This window comes from Aulostomus chinensis, chromosome 8 (assembly GCF_037954235.1).
Source record: "Aulostomus chinensis isolate RoL2024-O1b breed Wild chromosome 8, RoL_Achi_v1.0, whole genome shotgun sequence".
Taxonomy (NCBI): Eukaryota; Metazoa; Chordata; class Actinopteri; order Syngnathiformes; family Aulostomidae; genus Aulostomus; species Aulostomus chinensis.
Window position 1 is genome coordinate 5728146 of NC_141327.1, and position 21353 is coordinate 5749498.

General features: G+C 40.7%; 1 protein-coding gene across 4 annotated transcripts; it reads right to left on the reverse strand.

The window, feature by feature from the left end:
• Positions 1-2150: 2150 nt before the first annotated feature.
• dtd1 (D-aminoacyl-tRNA deacylase 1) lies at positions 2151-20716 on the reverse strand. Of its 4 annotated transcripts, none has more exons than XM_086210601.1 (6): positions 20570-20716; positions 20048-20138; positions 18497-18732; positions 16169-16266; positions 10116-10280; positions 2151-4588 (listed from the first exon to the last, which is right to left on the reverse strand). In XM_086210601.1, the coding sequence occupies exons 1-5, from the start codon at positions 20610-20612 to the stop codon at positions 10125-10127; spliced, it is 624 nt and encodes a 207-aa protein (XP_086066727.1). In that variant the 5' UTR covers positions 20613-20716; the 3' UTR covers positions 2151-4588; positions 10116-10124. The 4 variants fall into 4 exon arrangements, with proteins under 4 accessions (XP_086066727.1, XP_086066725.1, XP_086066724.1 ...); XM_086210599.1 differs by having other exon boundaries at positions 2151-5229; XM_086210598.1 differs by having other exon boundaries at positions 2151-5313.
• Between the last annotated feature and the right edge of the window lie 637 nt (positions 20717-21353).

The window sequence follows — 21353 nt, forward strand, 5'->3', positions numbered from 1 at the left end:
TGGCCTGGGTTTTCCACTGCCTCTTCTGGGAATCTATTTTGGTGATGTGCAGGAGATTTTATTTCTCCAAATTAAATGACAGTAGTTTTTGTTTGCTTGTTTTATTTTCTTTCCTTAAACAAAACTGTCTTTCTTCTGCTTTAGAGTACTAGTATGGGTCTAATAGCAGCACTAACCATCCATTTTCTATGCTGATTATCCATTAAGGGTCACAGGGGCTGGAACCTATCCCAGCTGACATTGAGCGAAAGGCAGGGTTCACCCTGGACGGGTTGCCACTCCGTGGCAGGGCCATCAGGGGCAATTAGGGATTCAGTATCTTGCTCAAGGACGATTCGACATGGTCACCAGGGAAAGTGAGGATCGACCCAATGGCCCTTTGGTTGCTACATGGCCACTCTACCTCTGAGCCCTGCAGCCCCCCAGCTCTCACCAATTCCAGCATATTCAGCTGGTGGGCAGCAGCCAAACACTATAGTGATGCCTTCCAGGCCAACTACTACAAATAATAATGTTATAATTCTAAAATATGTCAATATTTCAGCCAAGACTGAATGCCAATCCTCTGAATATGGATGAAAGACAGTTTCTGCTTCCATTCAAACATTTGGTCTAAATAAGAGTTGGAATGTTCACTGCCGCAAATCATTCATCAAGCCCTGGACAGATTAGTTGGGAGTATTTTCTTTGGCGACACAATAGTAGTTAGGTCATACTGTATAGATTGATTTCCCTTGTTTAGGTCTTCTGCCTGGTCCACAGCGGGTCTGCCATGCCTAATGTTTTGAAGCACTGACTTTAGTGAAACACAACTTTAGGATACTGGATAATACTTGATCCTGGCCAAGTGGGTTTCTTGATTGTCAGGCCTGAGGTTTCATATAAATAGCACTGGAAACTTTCCAGCAAGAATGGAAAAAGTGGTCAGGGCTCTAGGCAACTGGTTTCTATGTGCTTTTTTAACCCTTTGGAGCATGGAGCCGAGACAGATAATTAATAACACAAGATGAAGGGAAAGAATTCAAGACATTTGCTGATTACATTTCACAGAAAATTGTCAATTTTTTTTGTGTCCATGAGAAGTGACAAATTCATCTCACTCCACACACACACACACACACATATATATATATATATATATACATATACACACACACATACATATATATATATATTTTAATGAAGATAAACACGCTACCTCTTTTTAGCATCACATACCGCAAGTAAAGTCCAGTGACATTCGAGACAGGACTAAAGGCCTGAAAGCCAGCCTGTCTTAACTTGCAAAGTGGGCTCAGACCTGACATGGAGTTACTAAAAACAAGATGAATTCCCAAACTCTCAGAGGCACACAAAAGAAAAAAAATGTGAGGGGAAGGAGGGAATAGGAGGGGGGGGGGGGGCAACAAATTAAATCCAGTTAAATTGTTTTTCCATAGCCAGTGGGCTTGGCAAAGGACTCTTTCACACACACAAGATGTAAGATAAGTTGAGAGAAGACAAACCAGAAAGAGTGTGGCTTCAGATGTAGGAGAATGCCTGGAATTTAACCCACTGTCCCAAATCCACTCCCACTAACCCTGACCTGCAGCTCAGGAAGTCCACACAATGTTTGCTCACTACACACAGGTGATCTCTTACAACTCTTCCTCTTCTCATCATTACAGCTGTGATCATGTGCTCTCAGATGTTTGGTGTAGTACATCAATAATCTAGCTCCTCTCCTCTCTCTGTGGAGCCTGCCTGCCGGTGGGAGCCCTGTGCAGTCATTGCAGAGGAAAGCTGCAGTTCTAGCTCAATGCGAAGCGGCGCTAAGGCTAGCTGACTACCAGACATATTTGGGTCATGTTGTCCCTCTAAAAGAGCTCCCAAGTCCAGGCTACAGCAGCTCCTCTCCCTGTCCTCCTGCTGCCCTCCACACCTACAAGGAGAAAGCTCAGTGGAAGATATTTAAGAGAGCAAACCAAGGTTAGTTAATGGAATGGTTGGGTGAACTAAAACAGTTAAAGGAGGTATAGAGGACAGCACTGACAGAGCACATGGTGATGCTGAAAGAATTAACAGGGACAAGCCTTCCTGCATTCAAATTGTATGAAACAAGAAATGCAACACAGAAAAACACACAACAAATGCATTTTTCTATTAACGTTTTTATAAAACCACATGAAATTATACATTCAGATCTGTCAAGTGACAGCCAAACAATGATAGTAAACAACAGATGTATTTTGGTGAGGGCACAGTAGGCCTAAACACACTTGTGTTGATGCTCACAGCTCACTTCTCTCCACAGAGTCATTAGACAAACTGACTCAATGTTGCTGAAGAACAGAGAACTCAGTCGATTCTAGCTGATGCCAGCGGTAGAACACCTACCGTCCCTACACTCACATTTTCTCTGAGACGATCTGGAGGATTTGAGAGACAAAAGTCTTTGGAATTTTTGAGTCCAGCTGGAATTGCAACCAATTATCAACTTCGTGGTCTTACTTGTGAAAAGTGATTTTAAAGTCAAAGTATATTTTCAAACTGAAAGGAAGAATGTTAAGTGGGGTCTCACATAGGTCAAAATGTTGAAAAGCTTGAAGATTTAATCAGTGTTCTAGGTCAGGATACAGAAGCCATAGCCTGAGCTTAACGTTTCAGCTGCTGGCAGTTAACTCGCAGTCTGACACCTTTAATTGAATCTTAATATATTTTTCTGTAATGAATTGGTGTAAAATGTTCCAATTATATCATTCTTATGTTTATCCTCATCTGACCTCTAGAGGGCTCCCTGAGTTGTTTTCGTGAGATTACTTCCTGCCTCTTAACTAATAACTTGTGATTTAGTTCAGAATCAGGTGTCAAACGCTGACAATAGCTTGAAAGCTGAAACGTTGAGCTTCCGCTAAATCATTAAAAAATATTTCAAGAAATTCAACATTTTTAACGGGTTTGCAACCCTATTGCTCTGCTTGTGAAACTTCTGTTTTTTTAGGTATGGTACCCTGCAACGATAAAAGTGATTATAATTATGTGCAAAATATTGTTTGACTAAACTGAAAGGTAAAAACATGGTCATTGGAGGTACATTTGAAGTGTGGAGTTTGATGGGTTCAAGTGTACACTATTAAAACAATACTTCACCCAATAAGTATATTTTGCCTTTCAAGTACTGACAAATAGGTGTTTTGAGCTCACAAAGTTGTTGTTGTTGTTTTTTTTACAGCTGCATCATTTATTTGTGACTACAGAATGCATAAAGAGCCAGACATGCATCTTCAGCTTGCAGCTAATTTTTTCAAATCAGCAAAAATGTACAAAAACGTCCACTTACATGCTCTGAGGCGCATCGTCCAGTGTAATCCACATCTTCTTTGTCCTGCCGAATGCTCAGTAAACCACAAAAACTTTGATTTGAGGTTTCGTGAGCAATTAACTGGATAAAGAATATGTGGATTATACTAGACCACAGTTAAAGTTGGCAGTTTTGCTGTTGTTTGCAAATACATGTTTTGGGTTAAGTGTTGCTTTATAAGACTGTAGCCACATATGGTCTGAACAATCTGATCTTGATGTGTCCTGGGTGGGTTCACACATGCATCAAGAGCTTTAAATGAAGTCACTGATCACCCAGGGCATACAGGATAAACTCACATTAACAAAGGCGTGTTGTTAGCTGTAGCTAACAAGCTAAGGACAAACAAGTACGTCATTAGCAGAGGTATTTAAGAATAAGGATTGAAACTGATCAATCAAGCAGCCATTGTCTTTGCCGGAGGAACTAAGACTTTACCACATATAGGGGACATTTATAAAGAAAGTTCATTTTATGCTTGCAAAACAAGAGAGAGGGAGGGAGAGAGAGATGAATGTTTAAAAAAAAACATTCCAAACTTACTATAGACATAACACAGAGCATAGCAGACTAAAGAGAAGCCAAGCAAGAATTTATTATGTTTAATTTTTTTTCCTCACATCAGCATTTTGTTTATTTTTAACACTTGTGATGGCTTTCAGCAGCTCTCCAGGTCAGTGTGATATGATTGAAGCAGCTACTTACAACTATCTCGTCTTTTACATGGATTTTTTTAATGTGCTAATAGTAATAATATTGTCAAAGACAATCACCTACAATTACTTTTTTTTAATTCATCCAATAATTATTATTCTTGAAGAACTGAAACAGGCAATAAATTCTTGCCTCAAACGTTATATGTAGAACAAATACAATCATAGTTCCAAAAGTGTGTTATATTGAATCAGTATTCAAAGTTGAAAAGGAAATTACACTTGCTCAGTTCCTCCTCAGATGTGGTATGGTAATGCTGCTGGGCAGCAGTTCACATTTAGCTGCAGAGCTGTGACTGAGCTCATTAAATCTGTAGTATTTAGAGCATGTGTCCACATCGTTTTTTTTTCGGTCAGGAAAGTGGTAGCAGGGCAAGCACCTCTGAGTTCAGAAGTTCAGAGAGAAGCGCTTAAAGTGACCACAAAATAAATGTGGACCGGTCTGAAAAAAAGAAGATGCTGGCTGCAGCTCTTTCTCCAGAGGCAGCTGCTTATGTCCGTCTTCACTGGAAACCATTTAAAAGGTGCTTGTGCCCTGTAAAAACAAAAACAACAACAAAAACAGTATGTGGACACAGGCCATCAGTAAATACTTGGCTGAACTGAAATACTGCAGAGACAACATTTTGCATCCTGACAGTAATTTGTCACAGGCTTAGTAAATATTCCCCACATCTTTTCATCCAGGTCCAATAGGCATTCAAGACTTTAGCCATGTAACTGTGCCAATAATGAGGTGTCACTGGTGCAACCAACACGGTAAAACATTACGATTTCACTGGCCTGATGTTCAAGGACCTGTACTCAAAGCCAAGAACTTAAAGCTGAATTATGCTTCTAGGTCAGTGCCATGTCTCAGAGCAGAGATTAAGTGGAAACAGGGGACTGAGAGTGAGACAGGCAGGGAAAGGAAAAGACGGGCAGAGACAGAGAAACATGAGTTGTGGGAAGAATAAGTGAAGGATACTGGGCCACACATTGCGGTGCTTCTCGCGTCTGCATATCAGCCTTATTCAACCACCCCTCAGAGGTCCATCTAGCCGTGCAGCTGGATATCATCTTCACTAATTTTTATACACCTAGTAGTCAGTCCTATCTGATGCCAGAGGAGAGAGGCCAAGCACACCAGCAGGGAAGGATGTTCTGTGACAGGCTGAGAGAATCCTGCTGCTTCCCCTACAGGAAGGAGCAAGGTCCATAATCAGATGTCAGAGTCCTTAGGAAACCGAGCTCACTCATGTCAAGTCCCCGGCAAGACATCTGGATGACGGAAAACAGAACATTCATTTTGGTCATCAATCCAAACTGACACAGATTAACTATTCAACAGTTTCAAGAGCAACTACATTACTTTTGCTAAAAAGTGACCAAAAGTGACAGTCTCAGAAGAAATACACTTGGTAAGCCTGTAACTTATATCCTGAGTTTGAACAGGATCTGGAGTACATTATCGAACATTATTCCAAGCCAGGTGAGGCTGCAGCATCTCCAACCCAGCTGTGAAGAAGAAAAACATACTAAAACTTCTATGAAACTTACACATCTCACTTTAAAGCTGTCTTTATTCATTTTTGGCAGCTTCACTGCAGACATTTCATGGCCTTGTTAAAGGACTACCGTATGAGCAAATTTTATTTTGCCTTTCCAGTACTCACAAAAAGGTGTCTTGAGCTCGCTAACACTTTTTTTCCCCCCTGCATCACTTCTTTGGGACTCCAGAATGCAGAGACAGCCAACCATGTGTATATAGCCAGAAGCTGATGGAGATTGGCGGCTAAAAACAACAAAACCGCCCCAAAATGTCAGTTAACAAACTCTCAAGGGCATTATCTGGTATAACCCACATCCTCTTTATCCATCGTAATCCACACACATTCTGATTTGAGCTAAAAAACAACTATAACCCTTTCAAATGGGTACTACTGTGAGCAACTGAACGATGGACCTTTAACTTCAAGCTTCAAACAAAGTCACAAAGACAGAAAATAGGAGGCAAAACAGGTCTTTGGGAGCTCCATACACCTATTTGTGAGTACCTGGCAGGCAAAAAAGAGTTTGGAGACTGTGTGGTTGTTTGGTAGATGTATTTATTCATTTACTGTTTGTTATTCTGTAATTTATATAATCTTGTCGCCCCCCCCCAAATAAAAGCCTTTGCTCTTTGGTTTAGGCTGCACTTGTAAATAAGAATTTGTTCTTAATTGCTTGCCTGGGTAAATAAAGGTTAAAAAAAAAAATTATAATAAATAAAATAAACGTGAATTTTGTTTCTCTGTTGTTTGCTGGTGGGCAGGTGGAGTACCACGGACCACACATGAACAGCTGTTCTGTGGCTGTGATTCAAGTTGTGGGCCAGAAAAGATGCAAAAGAAAAGTCTAGTCACCGGTTAATGTGCACTGCAGCCAAGGACTGTATTCAACCAAAGATGTTATATGTTCTTTGCCTTTTAATCTTGTAAAACGCTTTGTAACAAAAGCACAATAAATGAAGTTATTATAAATTAATAGTTATCATGACTGTCATACTCATCTCTCTAGAGATTATCTAGTGTGCCACATCAAGATCATTAAAAGAACCACCGAGTTAAGCAATGATTCATATCATATCCGCATTTTTATTCTGATTAGATTAATGGATGAATCAGTACTTGGACTAAGCAGCAGATCACATGTAACTACTGTAAGTAAATAGATGGAAGAATTAAGAGTAAATTGAAAATAAAATCAGCTATTTGTTGGGATATATTGGTGTACAACAAATTTGACATGACGTGTGCTTGAGGGCTTATCAAATATGAAGAAGGTGCACCATTGTTGCAGCAGGAGCACAAATTAAAAATACAACATCTCTTGTTATGGGTGTCACACAGGTCTATAACTGGATTTATTCGATTAGTTTAATGGTCCGTGTGGGGTTAGGGACAGAAAGTGTAGCAGAAACCCTCTTATAAGGTGCTGGTGTCAAAATCAAAGCAGACAGGAAGGAGGGACGATAATAGAGGACTGCCACTAATAACTCATCGGAGGAAAACTCACACCGCTCATGTTTAAATGATGAAAAGCAAACCTCGTGAACACAAACTCCCTCTCTAAAATATGCAGCAACAGAGCTAAGCAAGCCCCTTCCTTGTCTGACATCTCCCTTACATCCACATGTCCCTCTCATCCTTTCACAGGGCACACATTTCCACAAGAGCTGTGTGTGCACTACCACACATCAAAACGACTTAGTAGACCATTTTTGCTTCTTTCTCCCATCTCACTCGCTCTTGCTTGCTGTCAGACAAAAAGGCCTTATGTAAGAAGATGCTGTAACCCCCGTGTCTTAGGGCACTCAATTTACCCAACATGCACTTGAGGATTACTGTGCAGAGCCCCCTGCTGTAGAGAAGTCTGGGACAGGCCTAGAGTCATACAAGGTCCAATATGTGACAGGGACTAGACAGAGCAGTAGGTAAAAATAACAACACACCTCAGTGGTGAATTTTTGATGTTCGTCCTGCTGTCTAACTGTACAAATGCTTCCATGTGCGTGTGAATAGAGGAGCAGGAAGTATTGCCGCTGTTTAAGCGTGGATGCAGCGCCCGTTTGACAGCATAACCATTGATGTGCGTGCCTGCCAGGGAGTTCACTCGGGGAGAAGAGCTGGGCTTCTGGAGCCAGTAACGGCAGCAGCCTCAGCGGGGAGAGAAGGAGGGACACGGAGGGAGCTGACGCAATGCCTCACTGCCTCCACTCTCCCAGATCTCTTGTTTTTGTAAACAAATACTGAGAGCAAATAAGAACAACCTCAACCCCCTCCCCCTAACCTCTCATCCACATCATATGGCCTACGGAATAACAGGTCTGTCTCTCATGAGTGTTGCCCAGTTTCAACACCGAGGTCAACAACATCAAAGAGAGCAGGCACAGACGAGAGATGGAGAAGTGGAAAACTGGCTGGACCAGTAATGGGCCAGCATTATAAACAGTGTTTACAATGGTTTCACTGGCAGGGGGGGGGCATGTGCTTTCATTTGTTTTTCAGGTGTTTAGTTCTGCACAGTTCTACTGCAGACTTCCCCAAAATGATTTCAAACACAAATGTTTCGCATCATTCTGACAGTCAAGACTCCCTTTTAGAAAGTCAGTGATTTTACTGCAGCGGTACATAACAGTCAGCCTGACAGCACCTGGCTTTTGGGCTCCTGCTCCAGCAGTTTGAGCTACCAGCAATGTGTTGTGCTGACCCTCAGAAAGCAGGAAATGAGCTCCAGGTCCTATCCCGCAGATGGACCCAGCTGCCTCCATCCAGTAGCAGAAGAGGCGGATGTACAGTGGAGTTTGGTGCAGCAGTGAGGTGCAGCTCTCATTGCTCACGGAGGAACCGCTGCTCCAGGCAGCAGCCCCCTTCAACTCCTTCCAGAGCACTGACAGGAGATGGAAGGTGGCAGTGAAGCCAGCTTTGAGTTTGTCTTCAGCGGGCTTGATCCTATCTGCATGAAGGCTTTTTTAGAATTCACTCTCCCGACTATTTTCCTTTTAATTCTTTTTATTTCTGGTGTTGATCTTTTTTTTATTCTTTTTTACTGATCTTATTAGTTTTCCTTATCCTTTCTTTCCTTTACTGTTTCTTTACTACACATATCATTTTATCTTTAATTTACCTTTAACACTCAATGTTTGACTCAATTAAAACCTGCTATTTTAAAAATGGCTTTAGTATTTTATTTTGGCAAATTAATTCTTTTATTTTCTGCCACTAGTGCTTCATTATTGTAGGTCAGATATCCCAAATTCCAGTTTTAACTGTGTTTGTTGATTAGTGGAGTTTTTGTTTGTATGTGAAAAGAAAATTGTATTTAAACGAACGAAATTACAGCAAACGTTTGTCATATCCAGGAATGCAGAGACACTGACCAATGCTGAGACAACCTGTTGAGGACACATGTGCCATATTGTAGACACACTACATTTATAAAAAGGAATGATCACTTTTTGGGGGTGGTTATATTGTTGAGAATTAAAAAGCGGGGGGGGGGGGGGGGGGGCTGTGAAATTCTCTGCAAGGAAGTTTGTTTGTATATTTCCTGTTGGAGGTCTCGTGGGAGTTAAAATGAAGTAATTTTCACACCATCTGGTAAATAATTTAAGAACCTAAAAAACTGAATGTCTTGTATGCTCCAAACTCACTTGATTTTTTTTATTGAATGTATCTACAAACAAAACTGAACTTCAGGCCACGACGCTTGATGAATGAGCTAATTCTTACTTATTTGTTTTTCGCTTCATTTAAATGGCATTTAATGTCTTTCTTTGATCAGGGGGAAAAGATGTGTAGCGTAGTTCCCTGTGTGACAGTTAGGCAGTGTGTGTTCGTGTGTGCATGTCTCCAAGCTCTTCATGCAGCTGCAGCGTTCACAGTGACACAAAGAGAGTCAGTTCCAGACCAGTCACAGCTTGTTTATCATAAAATGGTGACCGCTTGGAATCAGAATCGTACGAGATTCTAACCCTAATGGATCATTCCATCAACTTATTGTTGTGCTTTCCGTTTGTTCCTTCACTGTTTTTGTTCACCCCTGCTGCTCTCATCAACGTCATTCCCAGCAGGTGGTGTACACACTGTACACACCCAGACCAAATGACGAGCTGGTGAACTCAACGGAGCATTTAGCAGGTTTTACAGTGATATTAGCTGGTCCAAAACATTCAAACTGGAACTGTTGTTTAATAGAAAAGTGACTCAGGGGGCTTTTCAAATATGAAACCTACATTTTTTACATATATTTTTTTAACACATTTACATAATGGTCTGAAAGAGGCTGAAAAAAAAAAAAACAAGCTGCTCAAAAGAGGCTAGGAAAGCAAAAATAATGAAAAAATAACAGAAAAAGATCTGGTATTTTGTATTGGTCCACAAAATAAAGGAAAATCAAAAAAATGAAATTAGACTTAAGTTATTATTAACCTTTATATCACGGTTCTTATCAAACCAATGAGGACACAAAAATACAGACACATCTGCAGACATCTGGCACATTGTGTGTGTTTTGTATGTCCGTCTGCAAGTCTCCCTCACCCAGCAGACCTAGGGCTCCCTCTCTGAAGACACGTCCCCCTCGGCCCCACTACTAGCATTGGTGTCTTGTCGGGAACGTAGGGAACCCTTGTCCCTTCCTGACTCCGAGGGACCCTTGGAACGCGTCTTCTCTTTCCTCTGCTGCTGCTTCTCCTGCTTCGACAGCTGAGAAAACAGGAAGAAACAGGAAGAGTTGAGTCATAAATGAAGAATTATCTCATAGTTTCTCTAATCAGGGTCCATGTAAACCCACAAGTATCACACCATTACTATTACAAAGAAAAGATTGTTTTTCGACTCTGACACACATACTTCAAAAGGACTTAAAACAGCGTGAGACTTTCCCCCGAACTGCAGCTTTCTCCATAGATAATAGTTTCATGGTATCAAACAATTATTATTGCCAACAACATATAGGCATACAACTAATTAATTTTAATCAATTATTTATAGAAAAATTGCACTCAAAAATATTCATGCATTTAATCACATCTCTTACCCTCATGCGCGGATTTATATTGTAAACGGTGAAAAGCAAGTCGCCAGCAGACGGCAGCAATATGCCTCGGCTGCGTGAATAATTTTATCATTTCATAAACTAGTATCTACTAACGTACATATATTTAAAAGGGACCAAAATAGCACAGCTCCCCTCGCACAGCCAGAGTTTCAGGTGCTGATAGGTTGGTTCCATTTAAAAAAAAGAACCATCGTAGGCTGCAAGACTTTACTGAGGCTTTATTATCTGCAAGCAAGTAATTTTGCCTGTAGCTTCCTCAGATTCGCTTAGTGGGCAAATATTTAAATAATGCCAATATGGCAGTACAATTCAACAACAAGTATAAGCAAATGTACACAGCATTACTGTTAATATCAATGTGCTACATGCCTCTCAGTAAAGTTTAAGTTCTGCAATTCCTGTTACTGGTGGCAATAGCAAGTGTGGCACCAAAGCAAACGTGAAGATCAATTAAGATTGGCCCCTTTCCCTCCTTCTGTGGGCAACCATGATCTGATTTTATGCAGCATACAGTATGGTGAGAATCTGCAAATGTTACTGAGAAGTTGAAGCCTGCCGAGCCCTTCAAATTCCTCATGAAGCTGATCTACTGTCAATAATCTACTGTATTCTGGTTGACTGACAGCACTCGGTGCAAACTCATGTTTTACCAGTTAAATGCTTTTAATGTGACACTGCAGAGAGGTTCAATGAGTCTGTAAGAGGGGTTGAATTCACACTCATCATAGTCAGGCTCACAGGGCTACATTTGTGCATGCATGTGCAAGATACTGCCTTTCTAACATGGCTGATGGATAATGATGTGGGTAGGAGATCAAAATTTGATTTCAGGTAAGAATTGATAAGCAGGGATTGATACCGGAATCCATGAGTGATATCGGAAGTGACACATTTCTAATGATACCTAACCCTCGCCATGGCGAGATGGGAGTGAGGGCGAATATGTGCATTAAAACATACTTTTGCAATGATCCCTCAAACAAGCACACCACCTTCTACCGGACAAATGATGCACAATATCATATCTGCATCACTCATAGACAGCGTTTACATCATCTATTGTCAGTTATCATCATCTAATTAATTGCTATTATCAGCAGGCCCATTAATTTGACAGGCCCTACCTGATAGCAATGTCTCCGATTATATTAGCCGGCCAATTAATCAGTCAAGCTGTAAAATGAAGGTTTACCGAGTGAATATTAGCAATCAGTTTACTACATAGTTTGCGAAATGCTCAGGTAAAAACACAGAAAAGAATAGAGTCATTTTGGTATCTTTACATTGTGATCATCAAGACCTCTTCCTCCCATTTAGAAATTGAAATGGTGAAAAGATGAGAATCAAACTAAACTCAAACAATGTCCAACCCCATTAGTGATACAGTGATCAAACAGTTGGAAAATCCTTAGATTACCTTAGATGAATATTTAACATTATTAACAAAGAACTACAGTGGGTGAGCAACATTTTCGGTGTCTTTGGTCTTTCTTTCGATGATTTGTAAAATATATTTGGAAAAACATTCCCTTTGGTCAAGCTGTTGCCGAAACCTTTTAAATCCGGGCGTCCAGGGGGCTCAGAGGGTTGAGGCGCGCACTCTAAACATGCTGCATCATGACTTGCAGATCATGACCTTTGCAGTATTCATGCAAGGGCTCCAACATGCATGAGAATAAGTACAATTAATTCAATGAGGATGCAGGTAATCCTCTGTGCTGCAACAATGGAACTGTGTTCCTACTTATATGAAAAGACAAGACATCTTATAGGGTCATGTCTATGGCTGAAAGAGACACACTTCACATCTAATAGACACTTGTTATTTTTTTCATTCTTGTATTTTGCTTAATCTTAATACTGATGTAGCTTTTGTTATCATCACAGTGCATCTGGTGCTTGTGCATAATTGTATGGAGCAGGTCCAATGCTCCTGTAATGTCCATGTCAAAGAAAATACACCCAATATTTGGCAAAAAGCTTTCCTAATTTAAGTAGTCTTTGACGATACGTGCCACTTCCATTCCCCCCTCTTCTGGAGCTATTCTCGGTTGTCAAATGATCACTTCAATGAGTGGATTGTTGTGACTGCATGCATTTCCTTCGCAGAGCCACAAATACCCCAATCAAACCTGCCCCCCCTCCCCTCTCTCTTCTCTCTGTTTTCTTCACAGTCCATAAAACATCAAGTATGCTACCTGCCATCTGACAAATGCCAGTAAACACAGATGCTCCCACTTTTAGGGCTGCCAGGGAAATATTTATATCATGCTAAAAAACCAAAGCATTACAGTATTGAAAGAATGAGTCAGTGTTATTCCTATCTGGGCCTATGAACATGCTGTAGTATCAAACTGGGTTTCCTATCTTTATTGATGATATAGTATCTGGTATCCTTTAACATCAAACATGTCTCCTTCCTTGCTATAAATCCAACCTCACTTCAAACTGACATCCCCAACAGCCACCTACAAGCAGATGAAAACATGGCCTAACATGATCAAATATTACATAATTTCTTTGCGTGTTGGGTGTCAGCCCAGAGCCCAAAACAGAATGGACAAAGAGTCAGGTGAACAAACAGAAAAACCCAGGACCCCTCTGATATTGACCTGCTGCTCAGCGTCCCAAAAAGAACATCCAAAACGGGGATGATTTTCATTGCTCTGGATAACACCATTGTTTGCTGGCCGCTTGACCCTTCTGTGGACAAAATCCCTCATTCATGGAAAGAAAGGAACAGTGTATGTTGGCCGCTGCTTCATTTCAGCCCGTGCCAAGCTTAGCCTATTGGCTGGCCTTTATCCCTCATGTTCAGCCTTGGCTTTGCTTCCTCGGCCCCCAGAGCAAAACATCCCAAACAGACAAGATTAAAATTCTGAGGACTGCTTAATATCCCTCCCTTTGGGCCGGCGAGCCAAGCCCACCAAGCGGAGAGCAGCCAAAACAGGCCTGTGGCCAGAGCATAAGGATGTTGGGTTGATTCCATGGAAATGACCAGAATCAATTCAAGAAGATGGATGTATGAACTTCTTTGGATTAGCTGGAATACGAGGGGTAGATGGGTATACCCCTTTCAATGAGAGGCTAGTATTGACGAAGTATTACATTTGCAGGTTTTTATATTTCATCACACTTGAGATTTGCACATAACTTTATTCATTATGAGTAAAACTCAAATAATATGATTGATGAACGCCATCACGCTGCTATTATCTCCACTCTCAATTATTATAATATCCTACATCCATGTTGGAGGTGTTACAGTCCTACACACTTGCAGCTGCAACAGAAACAGAGTACATAAGGGCCAAATATAATCGCCATATCAAGTGACGTGAAAGTACAAGAAGAAAAAAAACATCAGCAAGGGTGGTCTCGAGTACAAGCGCACTCTGAGCATATTTCACCATATGTCAGACGCATCGGTGCTGCTCATGATGACTGCTATAACGGTGATAATGACTGCAGGTACGTTTACGGAGGATGTTGTTTTGATTCTCATTAAAAAGGTTCTATATATAGAGGACAACTTTAGACAGCTTGAACCCAGCTTGCTGAGAACAAGGTGTCAGTGACTTTTGACTTGTGAGGTGTAAGTTTTTTAAACAAGGTCACGGTTCACTTCAACTGTTTAGGAAATTATTGCAATGCCTTTCCCTTTGAAATAATTATACTTAAAATAATTATATACTTAAAAAAGTTCACCCAACTGTCTATTGGCATAACGGTGCGTAGATAATGACTGAATTATCATTTTTGGATGAGCTATCCCTTTAAGAGAAAGCATTACACTGGAAACTATGCACTGTAATATAAATATAGTCGGTGCTGCTCTGACACTAATTTTCAGGACTTTTTACTGTTGAAATATTTAGAACTGGTTCAAAATTTTGCACCAGTTCTGAACCAGCCCTGGAGATTGTTTGGTTGGAAATGGGCAATAGTGATTATCAATTCAGTGGTTCATGAGCAGGGGACTGGGAAAAAAGTTTATCCCTCAAATTTATTTTTGAAACTAGGAGCAGACAGCACAAACAACAAATATAATATCCGTTCACTTCCTAAGTTGATACGTTGACTGACACAGCCAGAGGTTACAGGTGTGTCTGTCCTTTGCAATCAACTGATATTCTCTCTGCTTTAGCTCTGTTTTTGGGAACCTCTGCGATGTTCACCAACTGTTGGCTGTTCAGTGTCGAGAAGGTAATGTAAACTGTAATTTTAGAGCTTTTTCATAGAAAACACCTGCCAACTGCAGCCAAACCCATGTTTGAGAGCAGTGAGAGTGAGCCATAACAGAAAAATTGCAACCAGACAGCTAATCGATGAACTGAACCTCACTAGAAAGCTCTGGGGAGCTCCAGAGTCACATAATCATTCTCTGTGGGTTCATCAAAGTGAGCAGCAACATTAAAGTAGCAATCTCCTCAAAACAAATCTTATGTACAGACATTTTATGCTGAAAAGATCTGATTCATGACTCATATTTCGACCTGTCAAACACAGGTGAAAGTATTACCATCACACAACAATAAAGTCATTAATCATGAAACCAGTTCCACCTTCCCCTCTAGAAGATCTAATGTCTGCAGTGAAAAATGTAGCTTTTATATGAATTTGAACGACTGGATTAATCAGAATATAGATTTTGAACTTCTGGATTGCTCTCTTACACTATAATATCCACAAAAAACAACTAGCTTTTAATAAAATCGACTATCCATCTCAGCTCTACGTAGACCTAAAACCCCATCCTACAGTTGAGGATGACCCTCGGCATGTAGTGCAATGAAACGGTGGTGTCTGGTTGGTTGTGAGCACGTTCTGCTGAGGGCCTGTTTTCATTGTGTTGTTCACAATGAATCAGTTCATCTATAACATCAATAGTTGGATTATAGTCAACAATGACATCAAGCTCAGTGATATTCAAGCTTTTCATAACAGACACGGTAAACTGATGAATGCTGCAATCTATCATTCACAAAAATGTACAGGGGATGATATTTTTTTTAGGAAAGAATTGTGATGTTTAGATTAATTGACTATGTCAGAGAATGAAAGAGTAAGTCAGATCTCTCAATATGATTTCTGGACTATGTGTATGTATGTTATGTTCTCATAAAATGTACAAGCAAATTTAGAAAATTTGCTTTTACATTTGATTCATTTGCTGCTGTGTTTCTGCCCATCTGATAAAGCTAAATCCAACTGTTAATTGTAAAACCATTCCGCTCTGTTATAAGAAATATCAATGATGGTTAAAACAACAACAACTTTAAAATCCACCAGTGGTTACACTTAAAATGTAACACCTCAATCAAACTATACTAAGACTTATTGCAGATGAGATCTAAAGGGTGACTGCACACAACAACCGGAAAATGTCCCCACCTAGTGTCCAAACTCAAAAATAAAATGAACATTATTTTTCATACGTTCCTTACAGTGAGCCAAAGAGGTGCAGCTAAGTCAGGTGGGAGCCTAAAATCACACTCCAACCTTGGGAGATTCAGCGTGAACCTCTCATTACCTGTTTGGGGTCCGTGGGTCCAGTGGGTGACCTCAACTCAATGGTGACAGGTCCGTCGTTTTGAACGTGGACCTGCATGTAGGCCCCAAACTTGCCATCTAGACAGACAAGACAGACATGCAGACATACATCATGGGTCATCATTGAAAATTAAAGATTGGAAGGATAAGTTCTACCTGTATTGGCACTATTAGCCAACTGTTACCTCAATCTAAGTAGGCCAGCACCAAGGCACAACATCTTAGATATATTTCTTGTTTTTCATTTAATCGAGTAAATTGTTGGCATATTGACAACAGTCAAACTTGTGTTTTTGTATTTTCCTATTGCCATTTTCAGTTTGTATGTTTGAGCTGAGAAATACAGAATATTGTCATTTATGATAATTCTCCTGATAACTGAGCAGGTAGCTACTATATATATCCTACTGTTTATTACATCAAGTCAAGTCAAGTCAGTTTTATTTGTATAGCGCCAAATCACAACAAAAGTTATCTCATGACACTTTACAGGTAGAGCAGGTCCAGTACCACACTCCTTCAATGAATCTACAACAATTCTCCATCAGCAAGCACATCCTGCAACAGCGGTGACCAAAACCTTCCTTTTAACAGGCAGGAACATCGAGCAGATCCAGGATCAGTGGGGACGGCCTTCTGCTTTGACCGGTTGGGGGGAAAGAGAGCAGGAGAGCAGGGCAGAGACAAAGACAGATAATGGAGGAAGACAGATATACAGAAGGAAAGAGACGGACAGAGATAAAGAGAGAAAGGGAAGAGACTGATGGACAGACGGGGACGTGAGCAGGTGGTGCTACGAGTGGCAGCTTGAGTCTCTTCAGATCTGTAGCCTCCTCTAGCAGCACCCGGGATCTGGGATGCGGGGAGCCCGAAGGCCGGATATCACAATCACACGATGACATTTTCATCAAAATGTGCTGCACAACAACAGATATTTGTTCTGCCACATATTTCTTTTCTTTACCGAGAGAAGTTGTCACTAGAACAGGTGCAGAATATCAAGATACTGATTGAAAGTCATGATCACTACACAGATGTTCCTTGTGATGGGATCAAAAAAGGTCACAAATCCTCCCGACACATCACAATGCCACAGAAGTCATCAAGGAGAGGCCAATGGGAGTGCTGCAAGCTGATGTGCTGATTCAGGGAATAACAGCAACTGTACAAGCTTTTTACTTTTCTTCAATAAGCTTTTAGTATTTTCTAGTAGTTTGGTCCGATGACGACCAATTGCTCACATGACCACAGAGGGTGTGGCAAAACAGTGGTTCAGAATCAGAATGTTGGCCTGCTGTATCTGTTGGGCTGTCAGACCAGTAACACACTGCTGCAGATTATCCGAGGACACACGAGAGCAGCTGGAACCCAAGATGAGCCTTTGAGTCTAACTGTTGTGCTCTTCATGCACCAGCATCTTGTAACTTTTTGTCATGACAATACGCAGCCTTGTGTCACGAGGTAATGCACACGCACACACACACACACACACACACACTCACTTGAGTGACACGTTCCGCAAGCCTTAATCAATTACAGTGTGAATTGGACTAAAAATGTGCTTGCCACATTTTTTCAGAACAAATGTTTGCAAGTTTTAGGTGTCATTGTCAGTGTATATTAGGCTTTGCTGGTTGTTTCGTAAGACTGTGGGATCATGTGGAGCCCTGAGACATTGGGGACAGAGGATGGGGGAGCTTTAGGAGGACGTTTCCACTTAAATGTTCTCCTTCCTTCCACTGGGTCTCTGAGATTAATGACACCATCTGCACAATGAAACTGTGGGCCACAGTGCTGCATCATCAGATCTCCTCTCTGGAGGGGGTGGGGGGACTAATTAGGAAGCCTCATGCCTCCCTTGCTGGGACAAGGTGTTCTCCGCACCAGCTCCCTAGTGGGCCGACCCAATTCAGTGCCACCGTCACTGTGACGGCGTCAACAGAGCTGAAACCTCTCACCCACCCCCTGAACTGCCATAACTTGTACTGAGATGGGAATACAGGCTATTACAGCGACAGCAGGGAGACTCTGATCCAGGTGGTAGCAACAATGACCCTCCACGCTTTTTTTGTAATTAGCTCCGAAACACACCAGCATGAACAATAGATCTCATTCTGATTTCAGTTCTCTTATTTCTGTAAATATGACATCTAAAAGAATCTATCCGACCCACATCTGATACCATAACATTTTAATGAATGACAAAAAAAACAAAAAAACAGTTCAGTATTTCATCAGCACTCCTCTGGCGTAAGACCATACCCCTACACCACTCCAGGGGAGCTAGCTGTGTCATCACTTAACCCACCTTTAATGAGCTCTGGTTTGTAGGTGCTTCTCATGCTCTCCAGGATGCTGTCATAGAAAGGCTGGGCCAGCTCTGCAGGCATGGCTGCATGGAAATCCGGCTTGTTGGCCTTCAGGATGCATTGCAGGGTGAACTGACTCACACAAAGCACCTCCAACTCCCGCTCCATCACACTCTTGCTCCAAGCTCGGCCACTCTCATCTTCAAAGAGCCGCAGGTTCAGGATCTTGCGTACCCTACAAACAAGAATCAGTACTGGTAGAGAACATCACTGCTGTTTTTAAATACTATAAAATACATTTGTGATTCAGCCTCTGTTACCACAGATATGGAACCTATTCATTAGGAATGATGTTTAATTTTTCTTTATTTTTTCAAGCTAACTTTAGCACTGAGAGGTCATTGCTGTTGATGAAGCATTGCTTACAATTTCAGCTTATTGGTTGCAATTCATGTATACTTCACACTTGTAAATGGTTATGATAGGGCTTTCAAGCTAATAAAAAGATAATCATAACTATTTAATCTTGATTGACTGCCCTGTTACATAATTGCTGATATTGATGCATCATTTTTCTATTTCTAGTTTTTGATTTTAAAACACACAGTTTTTTTTATATTTCATGCTGTTCCAATCGTTTAACACAGTAGTTACATTAACTAGTAGACTTGGAAGGTATTCGAATTTTGAGGGATTTGTGTTTGCAAGTTTTTACGAATAAAACATGAAAGTGACATTCCAATCGATGTAGCGTGCTTTAAAAGATGCCAAAGTTCAGTACATGAGAGTTCATAAACGAGGCTGGTTTAAACATTTTTGAGAGAGAGTTAAACCATGTGACATCGCCACCACAACGTGTTGGAGCCCCACACACATTCATCATGGCAATGGCAAACAGACGTATGGAATCATTGGTGCTTTTTAGGGAGAAATATTACAGTATCCAAACAAAGACAGTGATGACGACAAAATTACAGATGCGACCAACAGCTTTGATTAATACCATTAACACTTACAGAACTTAGAGCCAAGGTTAGATTTTTGGTTATTATATGAATTAAGTACCAGAAAATTAGCAGCTGCTACTGGTACAGAATTCTAGGTACAGGGACTAGCACCAGTATCAGATCAAATACAAACAGTACCCAACCCAAGTAATACTGGATAATAATTACATATTACGATGGAAAAGAAAAAGTCTGATCTTTTCTTAATGATGTGGATTTCACTTTATATGACACTTTATCTGTTGTGTTAGCAGTTCCATTAATGCTAATGAAAACTCTCTTAACGGGACTCAAAATTGCCCTAACCTTAACCCTAACCCTAAAGTCATTGCTGTTCTACATGTAGTCAAGTTAGAACCCTAAAAATACTAGAATCAACTCAGAGGATATGATGTTTGGGACATCAAATCAGAGGATTTGGGAATATGTGGCTTTTAAAGAAGTAATGATTTGGACCATTAGTAAACATCAGAGGCCAGTATGGTGGTTGATATGATTCAACGTCAGACGTTTCGTTATTCCCCTCCCCTTTCTCACACTCACATGTAGTCCGCGTCCCTCTGGGTGTCCTCCACTGATATACCCAGCAGCACGCACAGTCCTCGTCCAATGGAACTGATCTGCTCGTCTCCCACTGCAGGAAAACAGGAAAGTGGTGATAAGAGAGTGAACTTTGGTTGCCATTCAGTGACGAGCAGCCGAGACTGACAGGTGACAGCCTGAATGACATCACTGTGTGTGGAAGAGAGCAGCCGGCAGGAAGGACTGCCATTCAGCTGTCACTATCACCGGCTTTCAAAGGACATATTCATTATTTCAGCAGTGACATAACCTTTACTGTTTTCTGCCCTAGAGCTTGAACGTCCTGCTAACAGTAATATGTTTGGGCTCATGTCAGAGACAACCCTGGCCCCCAGCGGCGCCTCATTTTGCTAGGGGTGCTAGCGCTAACTAAGCTAGGTGAGCTAACATGCATAGCACACGCCATTAAAATAAATCCTCGAGGAAGTTGCTCTATAAGAGGGGTCTCTAAGTAGCATCGCTCAATGCAAGATATCTGCTCACCTGTCACAGAAGCCCTAGTAACCCTTTGAATGATTGCCTTCATTGTTTTGGTTATATTGGTGAGCACGCTCACGCACACTCACGAGAAAGCTCCAGCGTACAGGCGTTTACCGGACGGGACGTTGTCGCCCTCAAGCGGCTGAACTTGACAGTACACATCCTCGGCTTCCGGATGTCTGCTGGGCCCTTGATAAGAATTAGACAGTAAAATAGATACAGCCAGTGGTGCAATATAAGTGGGCGTAGTTTAATATTATTTTTGAATCTATTTCTGAATAAAAGTGCTAAATTATTAAGTTAATCAATGTTCAATGTGCTACGAAAGTGGAACTATAACGATCATAATAAGTATACCTAAATGTTCAATACAAATCGACATTTATACAACATTTACACGTTTATATTTATATATTATGAATATTTTTATTTAAAAATGTATTAATCTATAAATAAGGAATATTGGACTATATGATATTCAAGGGATTGTCCAGGAGGAATTGTAACAATTACTTACTAGTTAAATATTCTTCCATCATAAATAGTTCAAATAAAAAATCATTGAATATGTACATTATTTAAACATAACTGACAAACAAAGTGACTTGTTCTTTTTTTAAGCCATTTGGAAATTGAATTTTAAAAGAGAATTACAGAACTGAATTCACAAAGTAAATCTGTATTTATATTGTGCATTTGCAGATGAATGGAATTATTTTGTAAGACAAGCTAAAGTAATAATAATGACAATGTGCTACGTTTAATAATGAGTCAAGCCCCCCCCCCC

What these genes read in the sequence shown, in the direction of transcription:
- dtd1 (XM_086210601.1), bottom strand. Translation starts at nt 20,612, where the DNA reads ATGAAGGCAATCATTCAAAGGGTTACTAGGGCTTCTGTGACAG. An exon ending in TACTAGGGCTTCTGTGACAG is followed by an intron (nt 20,139 to 20,569) that starts GTGAGCAGATAT and finishes GTTTTCCTGCAG; the next exon opens with TGGGAGACGAGCAGATCAGT. An exon ending in CAAACCAGAGCTCATTAAAG is followed by an intron (nt 16,267 to 18,496) that starts GTGGGTTAAGTG and finishes TTGTCTGTCTAG; the next exon opens with ATGGCAAGTTTGGGGCCTAC.